The 21,588-nt window shown below is 63.6% G+C and overlaps 1 protein-coding gene across 2 annotated transcripts in view; it reads left to right on the top strand.

The window, feature by feature from the left end:
- BRF1 (BRF1 RNA polymerase III transcription initiation factor subunit) overlaps nt 1–19,994 on the top strand; it is a 56,655-nt gene extending 36,661 nt beyond the window's left edge. Inside the window, exons 6-18 of one of the 2 annotated variants that reach the window (XM_052660154.1) lie at nt 5,628–5,777; nt 7,018–7,111; nt 7,913–8,039; nt 8,436–8,475; nt 8,562–8,654; nt 12,006–12,275; nt 13,342–13,403; nt 14,208–14,289; nt 14,363–14,418; nt 14,770–15,083; nt 16,355–16,406; nt 16,583–16,754; nt 17,055–19,994. In XM_052660154.1, coding sequence (XP_052516114.1) covers nt 5,628–5,777; nt 7,018–7,111; nt 7,913–8,039; nt 8,436–8,475; nt 8,562–8,654; nt 12,006–12,275; nt 13,342–13,403; nt 14,208–14,289; nt 14,363–14,418; nt 14,770–15,083; nt 16,355–16,406; nt 16,583–16,754; nt 17,055–17,092 — 1,550 coding nt within the window. In that variant the 3' untranslated portion in view covers nt 17,093–19,994. The remainder of the gene's footprint in view (nt 1–5,627; nt 5,778–7,017; nt 7,112–7,912; nt 8,040–8,435; nt 8,476–8,561; nt 8,655–12,005; nt 12,276–13,341; nt 13,404–14,207; nt 14,290–14,362; nt 14,419–14,769; nt 15,084–16,354; nt 16,407–16,582; nt 16,755–17,054) is intronic. The other variant, XM_052660155.1, reaches the window with a different exon arrangement.
- The last annotated feature ends 1,594 nt before the right edge of the window (nt 19,995–21,588 follow it).

Below are 21,588 nucleotides of genomic sequence, written 5' to 3'. Positions count from 1 at the left end.
CTTTTTTGTTGTCTATGGGTATCCGATTTTCCCAGCACCGTTTGTTGATGACATGGCCCTGCCCGCATTGTGCAGTCTCGGCATCCTTACCAGAGGCTGTGTGGCGCTGCACGCGTGTTCCTGGCTTTGTACCAGCACCATACTGTGTTCTGGTTTATCTTCTGAAATTCTTTCCTGGTGAAGGCAACATTTACTGTTTCATTACCTTATTACTGCTTTTCACCCATATCTTCAATTTGGAAGGACTGTTTCCATGTCCCCTTTCTAGCCCTCCCTGTAGCGCTCACATAACCTCCTGCTGCTGCTGTTTCTCCACACCGGTTGGCAGAAGGGAGCTTAGCTTCCCAAGCAGGGATGGACCCCTGCATCCCCCTGCATTGGAAGTACGTGGTCTTAACAACTGGACCGCCAAGGAAGTCTCTGGGGGTTTTTTAATTAGCTTTCTTTTAATTTTAATACTGTTAATGAACAAAGTATCATTAATTTGCAGTATTGTGTGACTCAGGTATACAGCTCCATGAGTCAGTTTTATGTATGTGTATACATCTGTATACTTTTTCAGGTTCTTTCCCTTATAGGTACAAATCCCGTGGGGTAGGAAGTGTCACCCCATTCCAGTATTATTGCCTGGGAAATCCCACTGTCAGAGAAGCCGATTTTACGACCCATGGGGTTGCAGAGTCAGAGGCGACTGAGCGTGCACAAGCACACAGACATGCACACACACACACAAGTACAAATGCTGAGTGTGGGTCCCTGCGCTTTGTACAGCAGGCTCCCACTGGCTTTCGTGTCATATATATGCTAGTACGTATGTGTTCGTTTCGATTTTCTGATTTATCCCTTCCCTGCCACCCCTTCTCCTTTGGTAACCTTAAGTTTTCTACCTCTGTGAGTCTCCTTCTCTTTTGTAAATAAGTTCATTTATATGTTTTTTTAAGACAAATATTCCACATATAAGCAAGGCCGTTACCTCACTTGGTATGACCATCTCCAGATCCATCCATGTTGCAGCAAATGTATTAGCTCATTCTTTCTTATGGAGGAGGAGGATCCCGTTGTACATAGGTACCACATCTTCATCTGTCCATCTGTCGGTGGACATCTAGGCTGCTTCCATGTCTTGGCTATTGTGGATAGTCCTGCTGTGAACATTGAGGTGCACGTATCTTTTCTGGATATATGCCCAGAAGTGGGATTGTAGGATCATATGGGTCAAATTCTCTTTTTAGTGTTTTAGGGAGCCTCCCTACAGTCCTCCATAGTGGCTGTACCCGTTTACATTTCCAGCAGCCACGTATTAGGGTTCCCTTTTCTCCACATCTTCTCCAGAGCCTATTTGTCGACCTGTTGACGGGGGCTCTTCTGACTGGTGTGCGGTGTCCTCTCCCTGCAGTTCTGACCTGCGTCTCTCTAATGATTAACGATGTCGAGTGTTTTCACATGTGCCCATCGGCCGTCTTCACGCTCTCTTTGGAGGGGCGTCTGCTTAGCGCTTCTTCTTCGCCTGTTTTGGATATGGCCGTCTTCACGCTGTCTTTGGAGGAGTGTCTGCTTAGCGCTTCTTCTTCGCCTGTTTTGGATATGGCAGGCACTTTGCTAACTGCATGGAGCTCAGTACTGTGTCTTTCCGATCTCTTCTTTACTGGGACGTGATTGGCACATGACAGTGTGTGAATTTAAGGTGTGCGGTGTAATGATTAGATGTATATGTATGTTTATCGTTTAAGTTGTGAGCCAGCTTTTCCACTCTCCTCTTTCACCTTCATCAAGAGGCTCTTTAGTTCCTCTTCACTTTCTGTGTAAGGGTGGTGTCATCTGCATATCTGCTGCTGCTGCTGCTGCTGAGTCGCTTCAGTCGTGTCCGACTCTGTGCGACCCCAGAGATGGCAGCCCACCAGGCTCTTTAGTCCCTGGGATTCTCCAGGCAAGAACACCGGAGTGGGTTGCCATTTCCTTCTCCAATGCATGAGAGTCAAAAGTGAAAGGGAAGTTGAGGTTATTGTAATTTCTCTCTGCAGTCTTGATTCCAGCTTGTGCTTCATCCATCCTGGCATTTCTCATGATGTACTCTGCACGTAAGTTAAATAAGCAGGGTGCCAATATACAGCCTTGCCATACTCCTTTCCCAATTTTGAACTGGTCCGTTGTTCCATGTCCTGTTCTAACCATTGCATCTTGACCTGCGTACAGGTTTTGCAGGAGGTAGGTCAGATGGTCTGGAATGACCATCTCTTTTAAGAACTTTCCAGTTTTTTGTGATCCACATGAAGACTTTAGTGTAGTTAGTGAAGTAGAAGTAGATGTTTTTCTAGAATTCTCTTGCTTTTTCTATGGTCCAGCGAATGTTGGAAATTCGGTCTCTGGTTCCTGTGCCTTTTCTGCGTCCAGCTTGAATCTGAGGGCTCTCTGCTTGCGTGCTGCTGGAGCCCGGCTTGGAGAGTCCTGAGCGTGGCTTTGCTACCGTGTGTGGCAGTCTGAGCCTGCCCTGGCACTCACTGCCCGTCTTTGGGATTGGGGTGAAAACTGACCTTTCCAGTCCTGCAGCCAGCGCTCAGTTTTCCAAACTCGATGGCATGTTGAGGGCAGCACGTTGACAGCACCATCTTTCAGGATCTGAAATAGCTCAGCTGGAATTCCATCACCTCCACTAGCTTCGTTCGTAGTGATGCTTCCAAAGGCCCACTTGACTTCACATTCCAGGATGTCTGGCTCTAGGTGAGTGAGCGCACCATCGTGATTATCTTGGTCATGAAGATCTTTTATGTACAGTTCTTCTGTGTATTCTTGCCACCTCTTCTTACTATCTTCTGCTTCTCTTGGTCCATAACGTTTCTGTCCTTTATTGTTCCCATCTTTGCATGAAATGTTCCCTTGGTGTCTCTGATTTTCTTGAGAAGATCTCTAGTCTTTCCCATTCCCTAGTCTGCCCCGTTCTAAGAACAGTTAGTAAGTTGTTCTTTAGTTTGCTGATAATTTGTGTAGAGGTGAGGGAGCTGTGTCTTTTTCTTGCTAATGTTTAGTTTTCTTGCACTTCAGATCAAAGGGCATGTCCTGTGACATTTCCGTTCTCTCTGGGGGCCTTCTTTAATTCACGGTCAGTTTCTGTGACTGTTCTGCAGACTCTGGAAGAGGGTGGTCACCCTTCAGGGCTTTGGCTGTAAAAGTTGGCCGTTGAGCTGAACCTGTGGCGGCATCCAGTTTCCCGTTTGGTATTTCCCCCGCTAGCCAGGCTGTCGAATTTGAGAGAGTTGTGTTAAAAATCCCACATCATTGTGGTTATGTTAAAATCTTACATCAAGTGTGGAAATGTCTGTTTCTAGCGGCTTTTGCTTTGTTTAGTACTTTCTGAGTCCGTGTATGTTACAGGTGTGTGCCTGTCCTGTGTCCTTTAAGATGTCGGGTCCTCTCCATCCCGCCCTGGCCCCCGCGCCTCCCTTGCCTTTGAGATGCTGGGTCCTCTCCATCATAACACGTTCGCCCTGGCCCCCGCACCTCCTTTGCCTTGGGTCCTGTGTTGCTGTGCCCTTTTCCTCCTGGTGACCTTCTTCAGGGGCCCAGAACGGCCTTTTAATCTTGACCTTTGCATTACTTGTAACTGCGTCTTATGAACACTGCATCCTGGATGCAGTGTTTTTGTCCAAGCCCACTAGGGAATTTCTGGAGGAGGAAATGGCAACCCACTCCAGTATTAGTGCTTGGAAAATCCCATGGACAGAGGAGCCAGGTGGAGCACAGTCCATGGGGCCACAGAGAGCCGGACACGACCGAGCGTCTGAGCACTAGGGAATCTAACTCCCGTCATGGGGTCTATAGTAGAGGTTTCTCATTTCCTCCTCGTTTTTCTTCTTTTCCCTACATTAAATGCCCCAGTCCACTTCACACTTACCCTAGACTGCTGGCATATTTGTCTTGAAATTTTTCCCAGTACTTTTAGGCTTACAGTTTTCTATTTTAGAAACTAATCCGTGTCAAAGTCACACTCAAATCAAGATAAGATCTTTTAATATGCGTGTAATTTAACCCTCAGTTCTGATATGTTTTGTTTTATTGAAAAACATTTACAGATGTTAGTAGTCATACTTTTAAGATCTATGTTTTTTCCCCATAATCAGATCACCCCCAAACTCCAAACCAGCAAACCCACAGTGGAAGGGGGTGAAGCTCCAGACTGCCTAGACCCCGTGACTGCCATGCTGGTCCCACAGTGTCTTTGGAAGGGGTTACGTGGTCGTAGCTGCCTGCTATCAGCCTAAACCAGCCAGCTCTCCCATCAGCAAAGCAAGTGTCCTTGGGAGTGGCAGAGGACAGGCATGCTGTGGCGGCCGGCCGTGGGCGGGTTCTGCAGGCAGTGGAGAGGAGCCTCACCGGGCAGACAGGAGGAGGAGATGGGGCGCTGCGAGGGTCCGTTGAGGACAGCGAGGGTCGTGTGGCGGCTGCTGGCCCTTGGCCGGGCTCCCTTCCTCGTCTTGCGGCCAGCGCCTCCCGGCCCCGGGGTGTGCAGCGAGCGTGCGGGCGGCGTGTGTGCGGGGGAGCGCCCCTGAGGGGCTCCGCCTCGCCCCCCACGGCCCCCCCGCTTGTTTGCACACTTAGCTGGGCCCTTGGCTGTTGGGATCGGCGGGAGGCGCCGCTCCCGCCAGTCTTGGCCAACCGAGCAGAGCGGGCCTGCCTGGCTCCCATAGGCCTTGGGGGACCCGGGCTGCTTCCTCAGTCTGCGGCCAGTCTGCGGCCTCAGAAACCTTCCCTGGTCCTTTCTGCGAGCCGAGGCTGACAGGATGGAAGAGCTGCCTGTAGGATCTCCGGGCTGCCAGGGGCCAGAGCCGCCCCCAAGGCCTCACAGGCGCAGCCGAGCCCAGGAGGACAGTGCTGGGTGCTGGCCAGGGCCGGGGTCTCGCTGCTGCTGCTGGCGCTGCTGTTGGACGCGTGAGGGGGGCCGACCAGCCCCTTCTCTGCTGGGCCTCCCTCTCGGAGCCTGCTCCTCAGGCCTCCACCATGCCCCCGAGGAGCACAGCCTTGCTTGATGGCTGTGTCCAAAGGAGGTCTCGGCCCAGGACTCCGTCACAGAACCCCGGATGGTTTGCGTATTCTCTGTGGCAGGCCTGACAGCTAGCCAGGTTGACTGCTCAGCTGCTTCTGTCCGCTCTATGACCCTTGGAGCCCAGAGCAGTGGCGGGCAGGTGCTGGTAAACACAGAGAGGGTGTGCGTGCAGGTGGCTGCCATCCCGCCCAGCCAGGCTGGCCTCCCTTAGCGAGGGGGAGACGTTCTCCTCACGTGAGGTGGGGCCAGGCCTGTGTGTGCCCTGCTCAGGCCCCAGCAGAAGCACACACACCCGTGGGCTGCTTTGTGGGCGTTTCGCGGATTTCCAGGGAGGCTGAGCAGATTCTTGCACATTCGTTTTCTGCATTTGCTCTCGTGGAACAGCAGCTTAGACTTTGTGCCTTCTTGTCTGCAAGTGTGTGTGTGCACCTCTTAAAAGAACGTCTCCCACCTTTGGACACAACCATCAAGCAAAGCTGTGCTCCTTGGGGCATGGTAGAGGCCTGAGGAGCAGGCTCCAGGAGGCCCCAGCTTGGGGGCAGAGGGGTGCATCTCCCCAGGGCCGCGCTGAGGTGCGTGTCTTCCGCAGACCCCTGCCTGTACATCCCACGCTTTGCCCACCTGCTGGAGTTCGGTGAGAAGAACCACGAGGTGTCCATGACGGCCCTGAGGCTGCTGCAGAGGATGAAGAGAGACTGGATGCACACGGGCCGCCGGCCCTCGGGGCTCTGTGGGGCAGGTGCGGGGCGGGTGTGGGCAGGTGCGGGGCGGGTGCGGGTAGGTGCGGGGCGGGTGCGGGTGTGCGGGGCGGGGGTGAGCGTGCCGGCCCTCGGGGCTCTGCGGGGCAGGTACGGGCGTGCCGCCCCTTGGGGCTGTGTGGGGCAGGGATGGGCGCGCGGGGTTGGGCTGGCTGGGCCCCACGGCCCTGTGTGAGCACGGCCTGTGCTCACCCTTCAGCGGGCCGGGCTGCTGCGGGTGGGTTCACCCCAGAGCTGCCTCCTAGCTACCCCTGCCTGGTCCTGACCCAGCCCTCAAGGACTCTGCCTGCTCCCTGTCGGCCTCCTTGGCCTTGGGGAGCAGGCAGGACCATCAAGCCAAAGGGGACTCCAGGCTTCCCAGCCTTGACCCAAGGCCCGACTGGAGGTGCAGCCGTGCTGAGTCATTGCTGTAGCGCCTGCTCCCTTCCGGGCCGCTCCCTGTTCCCCTCAGGACTGTGGTCTGGGCTCCCATCCGGCTGGCAGGTGCCCACAGACGACCCTCCTGCTGTTCCCGACACGCCGGGACCTGGAGCCCCTGCCGGCCCTCACTTTCCCTCCCAGCCCCACAGGATCAGTGTGGCTCAGGGGCACGTCCAGCTCCAAGCCTGAAGCCCAGATCCGGGCCTTTGCTCCGGGCAGCCGGTTGTGGGCACCGTGTGCAGCTTACCGGGGCCGCCTCTGTCTCTCCTCGATGTTCCCATGCGAGTCAGCTCAGAGCACACACGTTTGCTTTGAGAGGTTACACAAAGTTCTCAAAAAGTGCATTTTAATTCTTACGTTTAAGAAAGGAGACTGATGCAGCACGTCCTCTGGTTTGAAACTGTTGTGTAACCGCCTGCGGCGCAGCGAGCCTCCTGGGGTCCTCACGGTCGCGGGCCTGGCGCAGCGAGCCTCCTCGGGGTCCTCACGGTCGCAGCGCAGCGAGCCCCCTCAGGGTCCTCACGGTCGCAGGCCTGGTGCAGCGAGCCTCCTGGGGTCCTCACGGTCGCGGGCCTGCGGTGCAGCGAGCCGCCTCAGGGTCCTCATGGTCGCGGGCCTGCTGCGCAGCGAGCCTCCTCGGGGTCCTCACGGTCGCGGGCCTGCAGCGCCTCCCGCAGGAGGAGAGCACTTGGCGTCACCCTGGCTCCCAGAGCCCCTGTGGCGGGTCACGGCCGTCTGCCCAGGGGTGCTCCTGGTGTTGCTGGGTTGTCCCCTTTCTGAATTCCCTGTGTTTCTTCCCAGCACTTCTGGTTGCAGCCAGGATGCATGATTTCCGGAGAACCGTCAAGGAGGTCATCAGCGTGGTCAAGGTGTGCGAGTCCACTCTGCGCAAGAGGTGGGTGGCTCTGATCCCGCCTGGGGTCCTGGCAGCCCCCCTCTGCAGCGTCTCTGTCCGTGTGGCGGCCCCTTTCTTCCACCTGGGGTTGAGGGGGCCAGTGGCTTGTGAGGTCGCCCTGACTCACAGGTCAGGAATCGGTGCTGAGAGCAGCCATGCCCGTCCCCTGGCCGGCGCAGCCAGCGTGACCCATGGAGGCGGCCGCTGTCCTTCCTGGAGCGGCCAGGGAGCTGTTTTTTGGGCAGCAAGTTCCCAGGGTCATCGCGGCAGCTCTGGCCGGAGCGCCACTCAGCCTGGGGTGAGCGAGTCGCTGGCACTCCCATCACTGCAGCCCACTTGCCCCAAGTTGGGAGCCCCTGATGGCTGTGCTTCAGCTGAGATCGTGTTCTACGGCAGCTTTCAAAGCAGAGGCAGTTTGGTTTGCTTATTTGATCTCTAGTTCTCTTTATAGATTTTCCTATTAAACACTTGGAAGATCGTGCGGGACATGGGAAATGGGCAAGAATTGACCCTGGTTGGGCTCACTGCCACGCAGGAGCCCGGTTGCGGTGACGGCCTGGGACTGGGGGCCTCCTTCCCGGGGTCTCCCTGGGGGCCCTGCCCTTGGCTCCCAGGGAAGCCAGCCTTCGCAGTCCAGCAGGACCGAGAGGCTGCTGGGCAGGCCTGGGCCCCGTCTGCACAGCTGCATGTGTGCGGGCGCTGGGCTGGGGCCCCACGACTCCCAAGGGCTGTTTTACTAACTGGGTGCTGGTTAATACGCTGCTCGGGGGTGCCAGATCCCCTTTCTTCCGTGTGCTTCAGGCTCACAGAGTTTGAAGACACGCCCACCAGTCAGCTGACCGTGGACGAGTTTATGAAGATTGACCTGGAGGAGGAGTGCGACCCCCCGTCCTACACGGCTGGGCAGAGGAAGCTGCGGCTGAAGCAGGTGGGCCCCGCACGTGGCCTCTGCCCTCACTGTTCCCCGTTCCCTTTAAGACAGCGGCTTCCTTATGAAGACTGACGAGGGTGTGCGTCCGTGCACAGCCCCGGGAGAGGCAGATGGGGCGCTGAACCCAGTGGGGGGTGGTGGCGGGGTGGGCTGCACCGGGCACAGTCCCTCCTGGGCCCCAGGTCCGCTCATCTGTCCGTGGGGTCTCCCCAGGCCGCCCAAGTGCTCCAGCACTGTTCCTCAGGGAAGCCTCCTTCCTGCAGGGCCCAGCGTCTGTCTGGCCTGAAGCCGCGTCCCTCCTGTTGGGGTGGGGCCCTGCCCGGGGCTGAGAGGCCTGCGGTGCCCGCGGCCTGGTCTCGCCCGTCACTAAACGCTCATGCCCTTCCTTTCCAGCTTGAACAAGTCCTGTCGAAACAGCTGGAGGACGTGGAAGGTACCCGCCCGTTCCCTGGACAGAGGCTGCAGGGCCTCACAGGGTGGAGCTGACGATCGCTTTTTGCTTTTAACTTACTGCTTCAGGTGAAATAACCACCTACCAGGATGCCATTGAGATTGAGCTAGAAAGTAGTCGGCCCAAGGCCAAGGGGGCGCTCGCCAGCCTGACGAAGGACGGTGAGTCCAGCCGTGTCTACAGCTGCCCCTCTGCCCGCCTGTGCCCGCTCCTCCTGCTGCCGGCCTCCCCGCGCCCGGGGCCACCCTGGCCCACGTGCCCCGCAGCCAGCCTCCGTGCCCCGAGCCGCCCTGTCCCGGTGTGCACACCACGCCTCGGGGTGCCTCCGACGGTGCTGTCTCTCCGGCAGTTTTCTGTGCTGTCCGTTCATGTCTTGAGTGTTTCGTCCTCATTTTCTGGCCGCGCTACCGATTTCCCACTGAAGCAGCTCTTGCGCTGATTCGTGCACCCTGCGACCTCCGCGCTCTGCCGGCGACGTTCGCCCTCGGTTCTGGACTCCGCCACGTCTCCCCGTGTCCTGACCTGCGGCTGCCGCCCTGCCGCTTTCCTCCAGCGGTCGAGGGTGGGGGGCCTATGTCGTGCTGCCTGGTGACTGGCGCTTTGCTGGCACTGTCCCTCCTTGGCGCCACCGTGCTGTGGCCACAGGTCTATTGGTTGGAGATGCCTGCGGTGTTTGGGGAACAGGCCCCCAGGGCTCCATCTACCAGGGCTGGGCTCCGTGTCCACCGGGCTCTCCCCCGCATCCACACTGTCAGCTGTGTGGCCCTCCCACAGGCAGAAGTGGTCTCGGCTGAGGCTGGCTGGTTTTTGGTGCCGGGCGCCCCCCGTGGGCCTAAGTGCATGCCTGGTGGTCTCTGCCCTGGCAGCCTGCCTCGCCGCCCACCCTGCCCATGTCCCCCTCTGGACACAGCGGGGCTCTGCTCTCCGGCCCAGCCTGGACCTCTCTCCCCACAAGGACCCAGCTTCCCCGTGTCTGCTCACACGCCTCTTGCAAGGTGCTCCCTGGGCCTCGGGGAGCGTGTCTTCTGTCCCCGGGGTTCTTCACGTGGTCTCTTGAGGTCTCTGATTCTGGGCCAGCACCTGTTGCAGCTGCCCAGCCACAGGGCTAGACTCGCTCTCCCTGCCCGTGCCTACCGGGTGCTGTTGAGGGACCGCCGGTCTGCCCCAGGTCCAGCTTCTCGCGGCTGCTCCTGACCAGAGCGTCGGGGACAAGTCCTCCTCCGCGCCCACTGCTGGTACCAGCATTGTCTCCACGTCGCACCCCACCCTCGCTCCTGGCCCGCCTTCCTTGGTGTGGACTCATTCCTCTGACCCCTGGTCTCCAAGCGGCCCTGCCCTGTCGCAGGCCAGCCGGCCTGGGGGGGCTGCTGCTCCACAGCAAGGAGGAGGAGGCCGGGTGCTGGGGGCGCAGGGGAGGAAGGGCCGCACACGCTGTCAAGTCCGTCTCTCCGGAGGCTGCGCTGCGCGTGTGCGGGCCCTGAGCTCGGGGGGCCCGCAGCGGGCCGCGCGGGCGGCCAGTGTCCTAGCTCTGCCGGCCCCCGTGGGCTGCTGATGACACCGGCGGTGGCAGCACGGGCTTCCAGGCGAGGGGCCGTGAGGGCGCCCAGGCCGGCAGGCAGCTGCCTCCTGCGGCTGGAAGTCAGCTGTGTCTAGAATTTTCTGTGAGAGGGATCGTTTCTCTGGCCTTTTCACTCAGTGTTGTTACTCTGAGCGGTGCGTCACCTGTCAGTCCTCTCTGGAGCAGGGATCCCGAGTGTCCAGTCCTGAGTGGAAGTCAGTCAGTCAGTTCAGGGGCTCAGTCCTGTCCGACTCTTTACATGGATTACAGCACACCAGGCCTCCCTGTCCATCACCAACCACTCCCGAGCCTACCCAAACTCATGTCCACTGAGTCGGTGATGCCATCCAACCACCTCATCCTCTGTCGTCCCCTTCTCCTGCCTTCAATCTTTCCCACCATCAGGGTCTTTTCAAATGAGTTGGTTCTTTGCAACAAGGGGCCAAAGTATTGGAGTTTCAGCTTCAGCATCAGTCCTTCCAGTGAACATTCAGGACTGATTTCCTTTAGGATGGACTGGTTGGATCTCCTTCAAGTCCAAAGGACTCTCAAGCTTCTCCAACGCCACAGTTCAAAAGCCTCAATTCTTCAGCTCTTAGCTTTCTTTATGATCCAACTCTCACATCCATACATGACTCCTGGAAAAACCATAGCCTTGACTAGGCAGACCTCTGTTGGCAAACTAATGTTTCTGCTTTTTAATATGTTGTCTAGGTTGATCATAACTTTCCTTCCAAGAAGCAAATGTCTTTTAATTTCATGGCTGCAGTCATCATCTGCAGTGATTGTGGAGCCCCCAAAATAAAGTCTGACACTGTTTCCCTATCTGTTTGCCATGAAGTGATGGGACCAGATGCCATGATCTTAAGTTTTCTGCATGTTGAGCTTTAAACCAACTTTTTCACTCTCCTCTTTCACTTTCATCAAGAGGCTTTTTAGCTCATCTTCACTTTCTGCCATAAGGGTGGTGTCATCTGCATATCTGAGGTTATTGATATTTCTCCCGGCAATCTTGATTCCAGCTTGTGCTTCTTCCAGCCCAGCGTTTCTCATGATGTCCTCTGCATATAAGTTAAATAAGCAGGGTGACAATATACAGCCTTGACATACTGCTCTTCCTATTTGGAATCAGTCTGTTGATCCATGTCCAGTTCTAGCTGTTGCTTCCTGACCTGCATACAGATTTCTCAGGAAAGCAGGTCAGGTGGTCTGGTATTCCCATCTCTTTAAGAGTTTTCCACAGTTTGTTGTGATCCACACAGTCAGAGGACCTGGGTTATTTGCAGTCTTGGACTGTTGGGTGTAAACCACTGTGAACATTCGTGCCAGTCTTTGCTTCCTTTTCTCGAGGGTGAGTGTGGGGGAGCAGCGTTGCTGGGTCGGGGAGACATGGTCGGGTGGTTCAGAAGCTGCTTCCCGACGCAGCAGCCTTAGGCGCCTGGTGCCGCCCTGGCGCTCTGGCCGTGGCTGCGGGCGCCTGTCGTGGTGGGTGGCGTGCCCGTGCCCGCCTGCGACGCCTCTGCTGGGCTCTGCTCACATGGTTCGCCCGGCTGTGACGGGGCTGTTTTCAGAGTTGTTTACACATTCCAGAGGCAAGTCCTTGCCAAACGTGATTTGCGATGAGTCTGAAGCTTGTCTTTTTGTCTTCCTAAACAGTGTCTTTCAAAGTAGAGTTCTCATCTTTGATGAAATCGGATTCATCGATGCTGGAGTCAGCATCTCCTCCCGTCTCCCATCTTTTCTCGGGAGCGTTTGCACTCGCAGCTTTTAGGCTCGCGTCTGGCCTGTTCTGAGTCGGCTCTCGCATCGCGGCTCTCACGTCACGTGCACGGTGTGGGCGCCCTGGGGCCAGGCCGGCCGTTGGGAATGTGTGCGGCCGCGTGGAAGCGCTTTTTCCCGGGCGGACGCTCTGGCCTCCTGCCAGCCTGACGGGGCGTGTGCACTTGTGCCCTAGGTTCCGTCGAGGACTCCACGTCCAGCTTGTTCGGGGAGGAGGACACCGAGGATGAGGAGCTGGAGGCTGCGGCCAGCCACCTGAACAAGGACTTCTACCGGGAGCTGCTGGGAGGCGGCGTCCCTGGCGGCTCGGAGGCGGCGGGGGGCCCCGAGGAGGGCAGGAGGCCCCCGGCGCTGGAGTCCCTGCTCGGGCCCCTGCCCACGGCGGCCAGCCTGGGCATCTCGGACTCCATCCGAGAGTGCATCGCCTCCCCAAGCCACGAGCCCAGTGAGTGCCGGGGGTTGGGGGGCGGGCAGGGGCATTCCCATCTGGGTCGTCATGCCCCTCACCCCCCGCCGTGGGAGCTGCTGAGGGGCAGCCTTGTGTGAGGGCGGGTTCGGGAGGGGCTGTGCTGACAGCTGGGTGCCCGGAGCACTTGCCGTGTCTCCGCGGCCCTCCTGCACCGGCCCAAGCCCTCGGTGTGGTTGGCTGTGGCCAGTCTCCTTCCTGCCCCTCAGCGCAGAAAGCCAAAGCCACGTGTCACGGGGGCCACAGGGGCAGACTGGCACCCTGGCCTGTCCCCTGCGTGGGCCTGGTGGGGAGGTGTCGGCCGAAGGCAGCCTCTCCGCTGGACAGACAGGCACTGCTTGCTGGGCTCCGGTGCACGCAGGGCCCTCCCCACGAGGAAGGCAGGTCCGGTTCCCTCGCGTCTCATGCGAGCGTGGCCTCATCTCCTCCCTGGGCACCGAGGGCTCGGCCTCTGTGTGAGGAGACTTTGTGAGCGGGACGCTGCTCGATGCCCCCGCTGTGCCCTGTGGGTGCCCCTGCCCTGGGAGTGGACGGGGGCCTGACACAGACCTGGCCCACCTGCTGGGCACGAGCAGGCCGCACCCCCCCGGGGCTGCTGTGTGAGGGCACCGGGCAGAGGGCTCACACGGGGGCCCAGGGGCAGAACGAGGCTGTCCTGGCTGGAGCTGAGAGCAGGGCCCCTGCTGCAGGCGGTGATGGGGCAGGCAGCCAGCAGGAGGTGCCCCCGTTGCTGGGCCATGAGGGCACCATTGGCCCAGCCGGGGCGGGAGGGCGCCGGCCCACAGGTCTGGGGGGTCCTCAGCATGGTCATGGAGGCTGCCTGGGGGCCCCTCCCAAGAACATTGTTGAGAAGCTCCTCCGTAAGGAGTGTGAGGACAGGGTCTCCTCCAGGTCAGAGCTGCTTCCTCCACGAGCCCCTGGGAGCAGTGCAGGGGGCATGGCTTGGAGCCACCCTGGCCCTGCCCCAGGCCCCGAGCCGGCCCCGGTGAGCTGTGCGCCTTTTCATGGGAGGCTGAGCCTGACTCCAGCCTGTGCTTCCCTCCAGAGGACGCCTGCGGGGACGGGGAGCTGGACCTGAGCGGCATCGACGACCTCGAGATCGACCGGGTAGGTGCTGCCTGCTCGCAGGGCCTCCGGGGCGGGGCCGCACCCCTGGGGGGGCCGTGGGCTGGGGCTGCACCCCCACACCCCGGGCCCCGGGCCTGCTGTGCCGGTGGCTCTGAGCCCGCTGCCCGGCAGCGCCCGCCCGCAGGCTGCCCGGCAGCGCCCGCCCGCAGGCTGCCCGGCAGCGCCCGCCCGCAGGCTGCCCGGCAGCGCCCGCCCGCAGGCTGCCCGGCAGCGCCCGCCCGCAGGCTGCCCGGCAGCGCCCGCCCGCAGGCTGCCCGGCAGCGCCCGCCCGCAGGCTGCCCGGCAGCGCCCGCCCGCAGGCTGCCCGGCAGCGCCCGCCCGCAGGCTGCCCGGCAGCGCCCGCCCGCAGGCTGCCCGGCAGCGCCCGCCCGCAGGCTGCCCGGCAGCGCCCGCCCGCAGGCTGCCCGGCAGCGCCCGCCCGCAGGCTGCCCGGCAGCGCCCGCCCGCGGCGGCGGGGAGCCTTTCCCTGGTTTGTCGCCGCGGGCCTGCGGCCACCGCCGGTTCCTCAGCTGGCGTCGCGGCCGTCAGCGCAGCTCCTTTTCTGGGACCACCGAGCCTGCGGTCTGGCTGGCCTGGCTTCTGTGCCTGGGGGCTGCGAGCTGCTGGGGAGGGTGCAGCCCCCAGGCTGGCCTGGGGAGGGCGGGGTGTGGCGAGCCTTCAGCCCGGACTCCACACACCTTCCTTCTCGGGTTGGAGGCCTGCTTCCTGGCTGGCGTGCAAGGAGCAGGCACGCCTGTGGCCGAGCTCGGGGCGTGCCCTCTGAGTGCCTGTGCTCCTCCGCAGTACATCCTGAGCGAGGCGGAGGCCCGAGTGAAGGCTGAGCTGTGGATGCGGGAGAATGCGGAGTACCTGCGGGAGCAGAAGGGTGAGTGGCCGCCTGTGGCCGCCCGGGCTCCCCGGGACGCGGGCCTCGCTGACCCCGCTTCCTGGTCTTTCAGAGAAAGAAGCGAGAATCGCAAAGGAGAGGGAGCTGGGCGTCTACAAGGAGCACAAGGTGACCGACGCCCCCCCCCCCCCCCCCGCCCCCGCCCCCCAGGGGCCGGCACGCCCTCGCCTCTGGGCTGTGCTGTCAGCCCCTCGCCCCCTGCAGACAGCTGCCCCTTGCTGGGCAGTCCTGCTTGAGGCGCAGGACGGCTGGGGGCTGCTCGGTGGGCCATTGGCAGAGGGCAGCGCCGGCCGCCCAGGGGCCCATCTCTCTGGGGAGGATGAGAGGCCCTAGCCAGCCCTGACGGCGTGAGTCTCCTTCCCAGGAGTCCGGCTGGTGCCCCCCTGCGTCCTGACTAGCGCCTGGCCGGTTCATAGAACCAAGGCCCACAGGAAGCGTAACCTCTGTGTTTCCCTCAAGCCCAAGAAGTCCTGCAAGCGCCGGGAGCCGATCCAGGCCAGCACGGCCGGGGAGGCCATCGAGAAGATGCTGGAGCAGAAGAAGATTTCCAGCAAGATCAACTACAGCGTGCTGCGGGGCCTGGACGCGGGGGGCGGCTCGCCCGGGGAGGACGGCCCCCCACCCCAGGAGCACGGCCTCCCGCCCGGGGCGGACATGGACCCCCAGGGGGAGGCCACCCGGCCCCCGGAGCGGACCAGTGCCCGGAGGCTGTCCCGACGGAAGACGCCCTCCAGGAGAAGCCGGCCTGACCCCTCAACTAGCGTGGGCAAGAGGTACCGTGCCAGACGGGCCTGGGGGGCAGGCTGGGGCCGCTCACCACCCGCGTGCCAGAAACCAGCGTCCGTGTCCGGAGCTCCTGCCGCCCTGGTGGGGAGCTGAGTGGGGCTCCAGCCTCGGACAGGGCCCGCGGCATCAGAGACGATCCTGACTGAAGAAACGGGGAGGGGGCCAGGCCTGTTCCCCACCCAAGGGCTCCTGGAAGCCCCCGCACCGCCCCAGCCTCTGAGAGGAGACCACTGACGGGGCCAGCGGGGCTGTGGGGCCCTCCTCGTTGGGGCCAGTGGGCCGCCCTGCGTGGACAGGTCCGGGCAGCTCTGTGTGCCCGCCCCCTGGGCTCCTGTTAGGCCCGAGACAGGTCGGCGTGCCCCCGCCTGGCTGCTCCTGGGAGGCGCGCAGTGCTGGGCTCTGTGGGGCGGACCCCACCCCCGCTCTGTGTCCCCGGTGCTTGCGGGCTCTGCTCAGAAGCCGGGCCGCCCGGGGGCAGCGTGGGAATGGCTGTGGGGCGCGTCGAGAGGGCGCCTGAGACACAGACCTGCCCCTTTGGCCTTCCTCCCACTCCGCTGGCGTGCCCTGCCTGTGGGGCGGCCCTTGCCAAGCAGTATGCCTCTGGCCCCCGCCTCTTGGCTCTGGGACTCCGGGCTGCTCTGCCTGTCCTGGGGTCGCTGCTGCCCCAGCCCCGCACACCGTTTCCTCGGAGAGCTGTCCTGCAGGAGGGACTGACTCAGCCTGGGCAGAGCTGTACCTCCGCCTGCCGCCTACCCCTCCAGGCTGCTGGCCAGGACCACGGGGAGCCAGGGCCCCCTGTGAGAGCCCTGAGCCCCTGCTGCTGATAGGGCAGGCTGCCCGCGGCCTGGCCGGAGACCCCCACTGTTGGGTGTCCACCGCTGGAGGCTCTTTCAGGGTCCATTGTGGGTGTGTCCAGCACAGTGCAGGCAGGACGGCAGTGGCTGCGGCCTGAGGGTCTCAGCTGCTCCCCGCTGTGCCCTGTGTGGACGTGAGCAGACCGAGAGGGCAGCCCGCCTGTCCAGCGACCTGCCCAGCCCGCGGGCTCAGGGTGGGTGGAGGGCAGCCAGGCCTGGGTGCAGGAGGCGGCTGTGGGATGCTCCAGGGGTGAGGGGCCAGCACTTGGGCCCCTGGGGACAGGACCAGTGTCCCTGGCCTCCACACGCCGCCAGGTGTGGTCAGAGGCAGGCCTCTCCAGGCCAAGTCCTCCTGGGCGGAGGCGTGGCCTGCGCTGAGGCGGCCTCGCTGTGCGCTGTTCCAGGTTGAGGCCGTTGGCATCGACGCAGCCGGCGAAGAAGGTGGCTCTGGGAGAGGTGCGTCGGCAGGGGCGGGGCCGGAACTGGGGTCCTCGGGGAAGAGGGTGCCCACAAGGTGTCCAGAGGGCGCGCCCACCCAGGCAGAGGGGCCGGGCCCTGGGAGCCGAGGCCCAGCAGCGGGGCGGCCCTCCCCCGGCGGCCCGCGCCTGCCCAGCCCCTCGCCTCGCCTGCAGGCCTCAATCCCGAGCGCCCGCTCCCTGGAGGCCGAGCGTGTCAGGCCCGCGGCGGTTGTGGTGGAGAGCGGGCCTGTGTCGTACCACGCGGACGAGGACGCGGAGGAGGAGGACGCGGAGGAGGAGGACGGGGAGCCCTGCGTCAGCGCCCTGCGGATGATGGGCGCCAACGGTGTGTGGGCGGGCGCTCTGGGGGGCGCGGGCTCTCGCCGGCGTTGCTGGTCAGCCGTGTGGGTTTTGTGGAAGGGGCTGACTGGGCCCTGCGTGCTGTGCACGGGGGTTGGGGGTGGGCCTCCGGGCCGCCGGGCCAGCTGAGGAAGGTCCGATCCTGCCCCGCTCCTGAGGGCCGTCAGTGGGGGCAGGGCCCGTGGGGCTGGTGGTGGGGCCGTGGGGGGCACTTCGGGGGCACCGCTTCTGGTGAGCAGGGGGCAGCGGGCCTCATCCCCCGTGGTTACTGCCTCGCGCTCTGCAGATTACGGCTGTGACGGGGATGACGACGACGGTTACTGAGGCGATCTCACATCTGGCGCGTCCGCTGGTGGCCCTGCCGCTGGCTCCCAAGGGTCTGACGGCCTTGGGCGAGCCCCCCGTGAGCAGCGAGCCTTGGTGAGGAGACGGGTGCCCCGCTGCCCGGCGGCCCTCGTGCACAGCCGCCCGTGACCTTGTGGCCCTCGCTGTCGGGATCCTGATCTGAGCAGCGTGAGGAGTGTGTCTGTTTCTCGGCAGAGCTGGGTCTCGTGGCCCAGGAACCCTTGCTCGTGGCTCTGCTGCGTCCTGTGGAGAGAAACTGCGGCTCAGGGAGGCCCAGCCATGTGTCCAGGCTCGCGGAGGCCCAGCGGGGTCCGGACGCTGCTCTGCCCCGGGGCCGGGAGCCTGCGCCCCTCACCGCTTTGCCACGTCTGGGAGAAGCACTTTGCGTCCAGCTGACGCTCAGCCAGGCCCTCCCTGCTTGCCCGGGCCCAGGGACCCCACAGGCGTGCACCGAGGAGCCCACAGTCTGCCTGGCCCCGCAGGGCGGCGGCACCTCTCGCCAGGCGCACGCGCAGCTGTCCGGCCGCCTCCCTCCCAAGCTGCACCTGGGTCCCTGTCCTTGGCGGCGTGGCCGGCAGAGGCCCTCTGTTGGCAACACTCAGAACTCCTGGGCCAGCCTTGCTGCTGGAAGGCCCAGAGCCCTTGCCCTGGCCTTGGGCGTGGCTGCGCGGGGGCCATCCAGAAGGGGTCCACGGAGGCTTCCGCTCCTCCAGGCCAGCCTCGGCCGCCCACCCCTCACAGTGGCAGGGCCATAGCACCCTGCCCCCGGGGGCTCAGCCCCCACCCCGGTGGGCAGGCCTCGTGGCATCCAGCCCAGAGGGCATCGCGGCTCACCGGGGAATGTCGAGGCCCTCGCTGTGCCCCTCGGCCGGGACCCCAGGGCACCTGGCGGGCTGCAGTGGAAGGCTGGCTGGTGAAACACAGAGACGGCTGCTGGAACCGAAGCTCACTGAGCGTGTGGTGTGCGGCTCTGTCGCCCTGGCGGACCGAGCTTAGGTGGGGGTGCTGGGCCTCCAGGCTCCACAGGCACCCGGTTGTCAGCTGGGGAACCGGTGACACGCCCACTGTCACAGGAAGCCCCTGGGCTCCCACAGAGGCTCTCAGAGGGGCCTCGTGGTCGGGGGCCCCACCCCGCACGGGGAGCAGGTGCTTCGCTGGGCTGGAGCCTGGGCGCCTCCGGGTGGGGGAGGCGCTGGCGGCTGTGGGGAGCGCCCGGGCCGCAAGTGCTGTGTTCTAGACACAGAGGTCTGGCTGGACGCTTCCCCGGGAGGTGGACGGGAGGCCAGCCTGCAGGCCCCTGCCCCGGAGCTCCCTTCACAGAGGAGAGGCTGATGGCCCTGCGGGGCACGAGGTGGATGGTCAGGCCTGCCTGAAGAGGAGGGCACGAGGTGGATGGTTAGGCCTGCCTGAAGAGGAGACGCTGCTGAGCCGGGGGCGGGGGAGCGGCCGAGCACGTCTGGGGAGGAGAACACGGGGGGCAGCCGCGGAGGCTGGGCCCTCAGCTGCACCCACTCAGGTTGACATCAGCAGGGTCTTCTGTGGGCGCTTGCCCGAGCAGGGCACACAACTGGCCACCAGGCTCCACGCGGTGCCGGAGCGGCTAGGGGAGGTGGCCTGCCTCCACCGGGGCCCAGGGCGGCCCATCCCCGCCGCGTGCCCTGCCCCTCCTCCGGGGTGTCCTGCTCTCCCCATCAGTCTCACTTTCCCAGCTTGTCCCCCGGCAGCCTGGTGGGGGAGGAGGGCCGGCCGGGAGAGGCCTGCAGGGCCTGCACACCCGCGTTGCACACCTGTGCATAGACACGCCAGTGCTGCTCTTCCCCGGGGCCACCATCAGGGCGCCGGGTCCCGGGCTCTGACGAGACCCAGGTCCAACCCCAGCGGGGCTGAGCTCTGGGGCCCGAGGCCTGACGGAGCCTTGGGCACCCTCACAGTGTGTCTGCAGAGGACGTGGCACCTGCTGGCACCTGGCCCACGCCACGCTCCGTGACCGTGTGCCCTTCCTGCCCCTCTGGGCCACGGAGCTGGGACCATGGGCGCCCTTCCTGGCAGGACTGGATGGGCCACAGCGTGCCACTCGCTGCCTCGGGCCCCCCAAGAAGGGGGAGCAGGCCCGAGACGCCCCCAGTGCCCACAGGTGGCAGGGAGCCCCATCCCGAGCCAGCTTGCCTGGGGCCCAGCCTGCACACCTGCCCCCTCCCAGTGGCTCCCCACGCTCTCCTGGCTTCTGCCATCGTGCCTCCAGACAGGCAGTAGGGCTGGTGGCTGCCTTCTGTCACCACGGCCCCTGCGGGCACTGGGGGGAGTCTCTCTGAGGGAGGGGCAGCTTCTGGGGGGCCCCTGAGAACCAGGGTCAGCCCAGCCTGAGCGCCCACTGTGCCCTGCCCGCTGGCAGCCCCACAAACACTGCTCCCACAGCTCAGCGCTGGGCGAGGTGCAGACCAGCCCTCCCCGTCGTGCCACCTCAGGCCGATGCCCTCCTTCCATCCAGCGCTTGCCCTACCCGAACCCCTCTGCTGTCTCCACTCCCTGGCCCTCCATCTGTTCCTCGCTGGGCTGGAGCGCTGGCCGAGTGAGGGCTGCGAGTCCGGGACCGGGAGAGGGGTCCCTGTCCCTCCTGGGCTGAGGGGGGCCCCAGGAGGGCGAGGGTGTTCCCGGTCCCCAGGTTGGGGCTGCCCTGGGGTCCCCTGAAGGCCCCAGGTCACTGGGGGCTGGACTTGCCCAGCCTGCCTCGAGGGGCCCAGCCCCACGGCCACCTCCCCCCGGCTGCCCTTAGGCTGCCAGGCCAGTGTCCTGCTTCCTCCTTCCAGGCCCCAGGTGGGGTCCAGCACAGACCCTGGGGACACTGCTCCCTGTACAATAAAGGCTGCCTTTGAAGCCGCGAGTCCTGTTCAGGGTCTTTGTTCTCTGACACCGTCCAGTGGCTGGTGGGCCAGGACGGCTCTGCCCCCGGGAACCCCCGCTCAGTGCCACCCCCACCAGCGTGGGCGCCCCAGGCTCACCGTCCTCCACACACCCACCCTGTTCTGAGCTGAGGACCCCCTTGCCCAGCAAGACCGTGGGGATCAGTGTGGACAGAAAGTGGCCCGTGCCCGGCCGTGGGCCCGAATGTCACCCTAGGCCCTGCTGCCGGGGCCCCAGCCACCCCTCGTCTCAGCCTCAGGGCCCAGTGAAGCCACCGAGTCCGGACCCTCAGTCCAGACACCTGTGCCTCCAGGGAGCCCCCGCCACTGCCGCGCTGCAGGGCTAGCCCCGGGCAGCAGGGGGCGCTCCAGGACCAGCAGGGCTGGCGGGGCTCTGGGCGGCTCCTGCCTGTCCGACTCGCAGCGGGGGTTGGCTGGCTGCCTCAGGGCCTTGGGTTCTGCGCACCTCCCCCGCCCAGGGGTCCAGACACTCTCTCGGTCCCCTGTGGCCACGTCGGCAGGACAGCTGGCTCCCTGTGCGTGCACACTGGCCAGCTGGGGGCACCGACGGGGCATTACCTCCTAGGAGCAGGGGCTCCCGAGTCAGGGTCGCTCGCAGGCAGGCGGCAGCTGCCCCAGCTGGTTGGCGTCTACCCGCGTTGTCCTGGCCTACGTGCCTGGAGGGCTGGCTGGTCCCTGGGGAGGCCTGGACCCCAGCCAGGCTGGCAAGGGGTGGGGTCTGAGGGTCGGGCTCCAAGGCTGCGGGCCTCAGGCCCAGACTGCCCGGGCCCTTCCCAGGGCCTGTGGGCGGCGGCAGAGGCGAGGCGGTCTGGCCTTCCTGCCACGAGAGGAGCCTAGTTCAGGAAGCCATCACACAATGGTCCACCTGGGTCCCAGGAGGGCAGGGGGCCAGAATGGTGGGACCCTGGCGTCACCGCCGTCTCGGCCCCGGCGAGGCCAGTGGAAGGCCGCGGTGGGGCAGGTGGTCTGCCACGTGTCACAGGGGCAACTGCAGAGGCCACGCACTCAGCTGAGCCCCGGAAGCCTGGATGGCTGGAGGCAGCGCCGCCCTGCTAGATAGCATGGGGACCGTCCTTTCCTTGGCTATGAGGTCCCTTCATCCCGGGCAGGCTGAGTAATTGCTTCCCCCACCCAGAGGCCACAGTGAATAAAGACATCGTCTGCCGGGTGCCCGCCTCAGTGGGGCCTGGGAAAATGCCTGTGCAGGGCTCAGCAGGGGCCTGGCTGCTGTGGGCCCTGCTGCCAGCCTCAGCCGCGGTGGAGCTGAGCCAGTGGCTGAGGGGATGCCCTGGGGCGGGAGGGCTTGGGTCAGTGGGGGCCGCACCTGCAGGACCTGGAAGCAGGCGGCTGGGATCCTGGACAGACCTCCTGGGGGGGTTGCGCCTCTGGCTTTCCCTCCCCACAACCCCCTACTGGGTGTCCCTTCCAGCCACACGCAGGGCTCTGGAAAACATGGGCCCCGTTCATCGGTTCGTGGGTTTACTTACTCAGCAGACCTCACCGAAGCTCTGAGGGTTTGCAGTCGGCCGTGGGGATGGGGACAATCCCTGGGGG

The sequence above is a fragment of the Budorcas taxicolor genome, chromosome 21 (assembly GCF_023091745.1).
Source record: "Budorcas taxicolor isolate Tak-1 chromosome 21, Takin1.1, whole genome shotgun sequence".
Taxonomy (NCBI): domain Eukaryota; kingdom Metazoa; phylum Chordata; class Mammalia; order Artiodactyla; family Bovidae; genus Budorcas; species Budorcas taxicolor.
The sequence above is the reverse complement of the archived record's forward strand: the minus strand, read 5'-3'. Positions and strand labels throughout refer to the sequence as shown.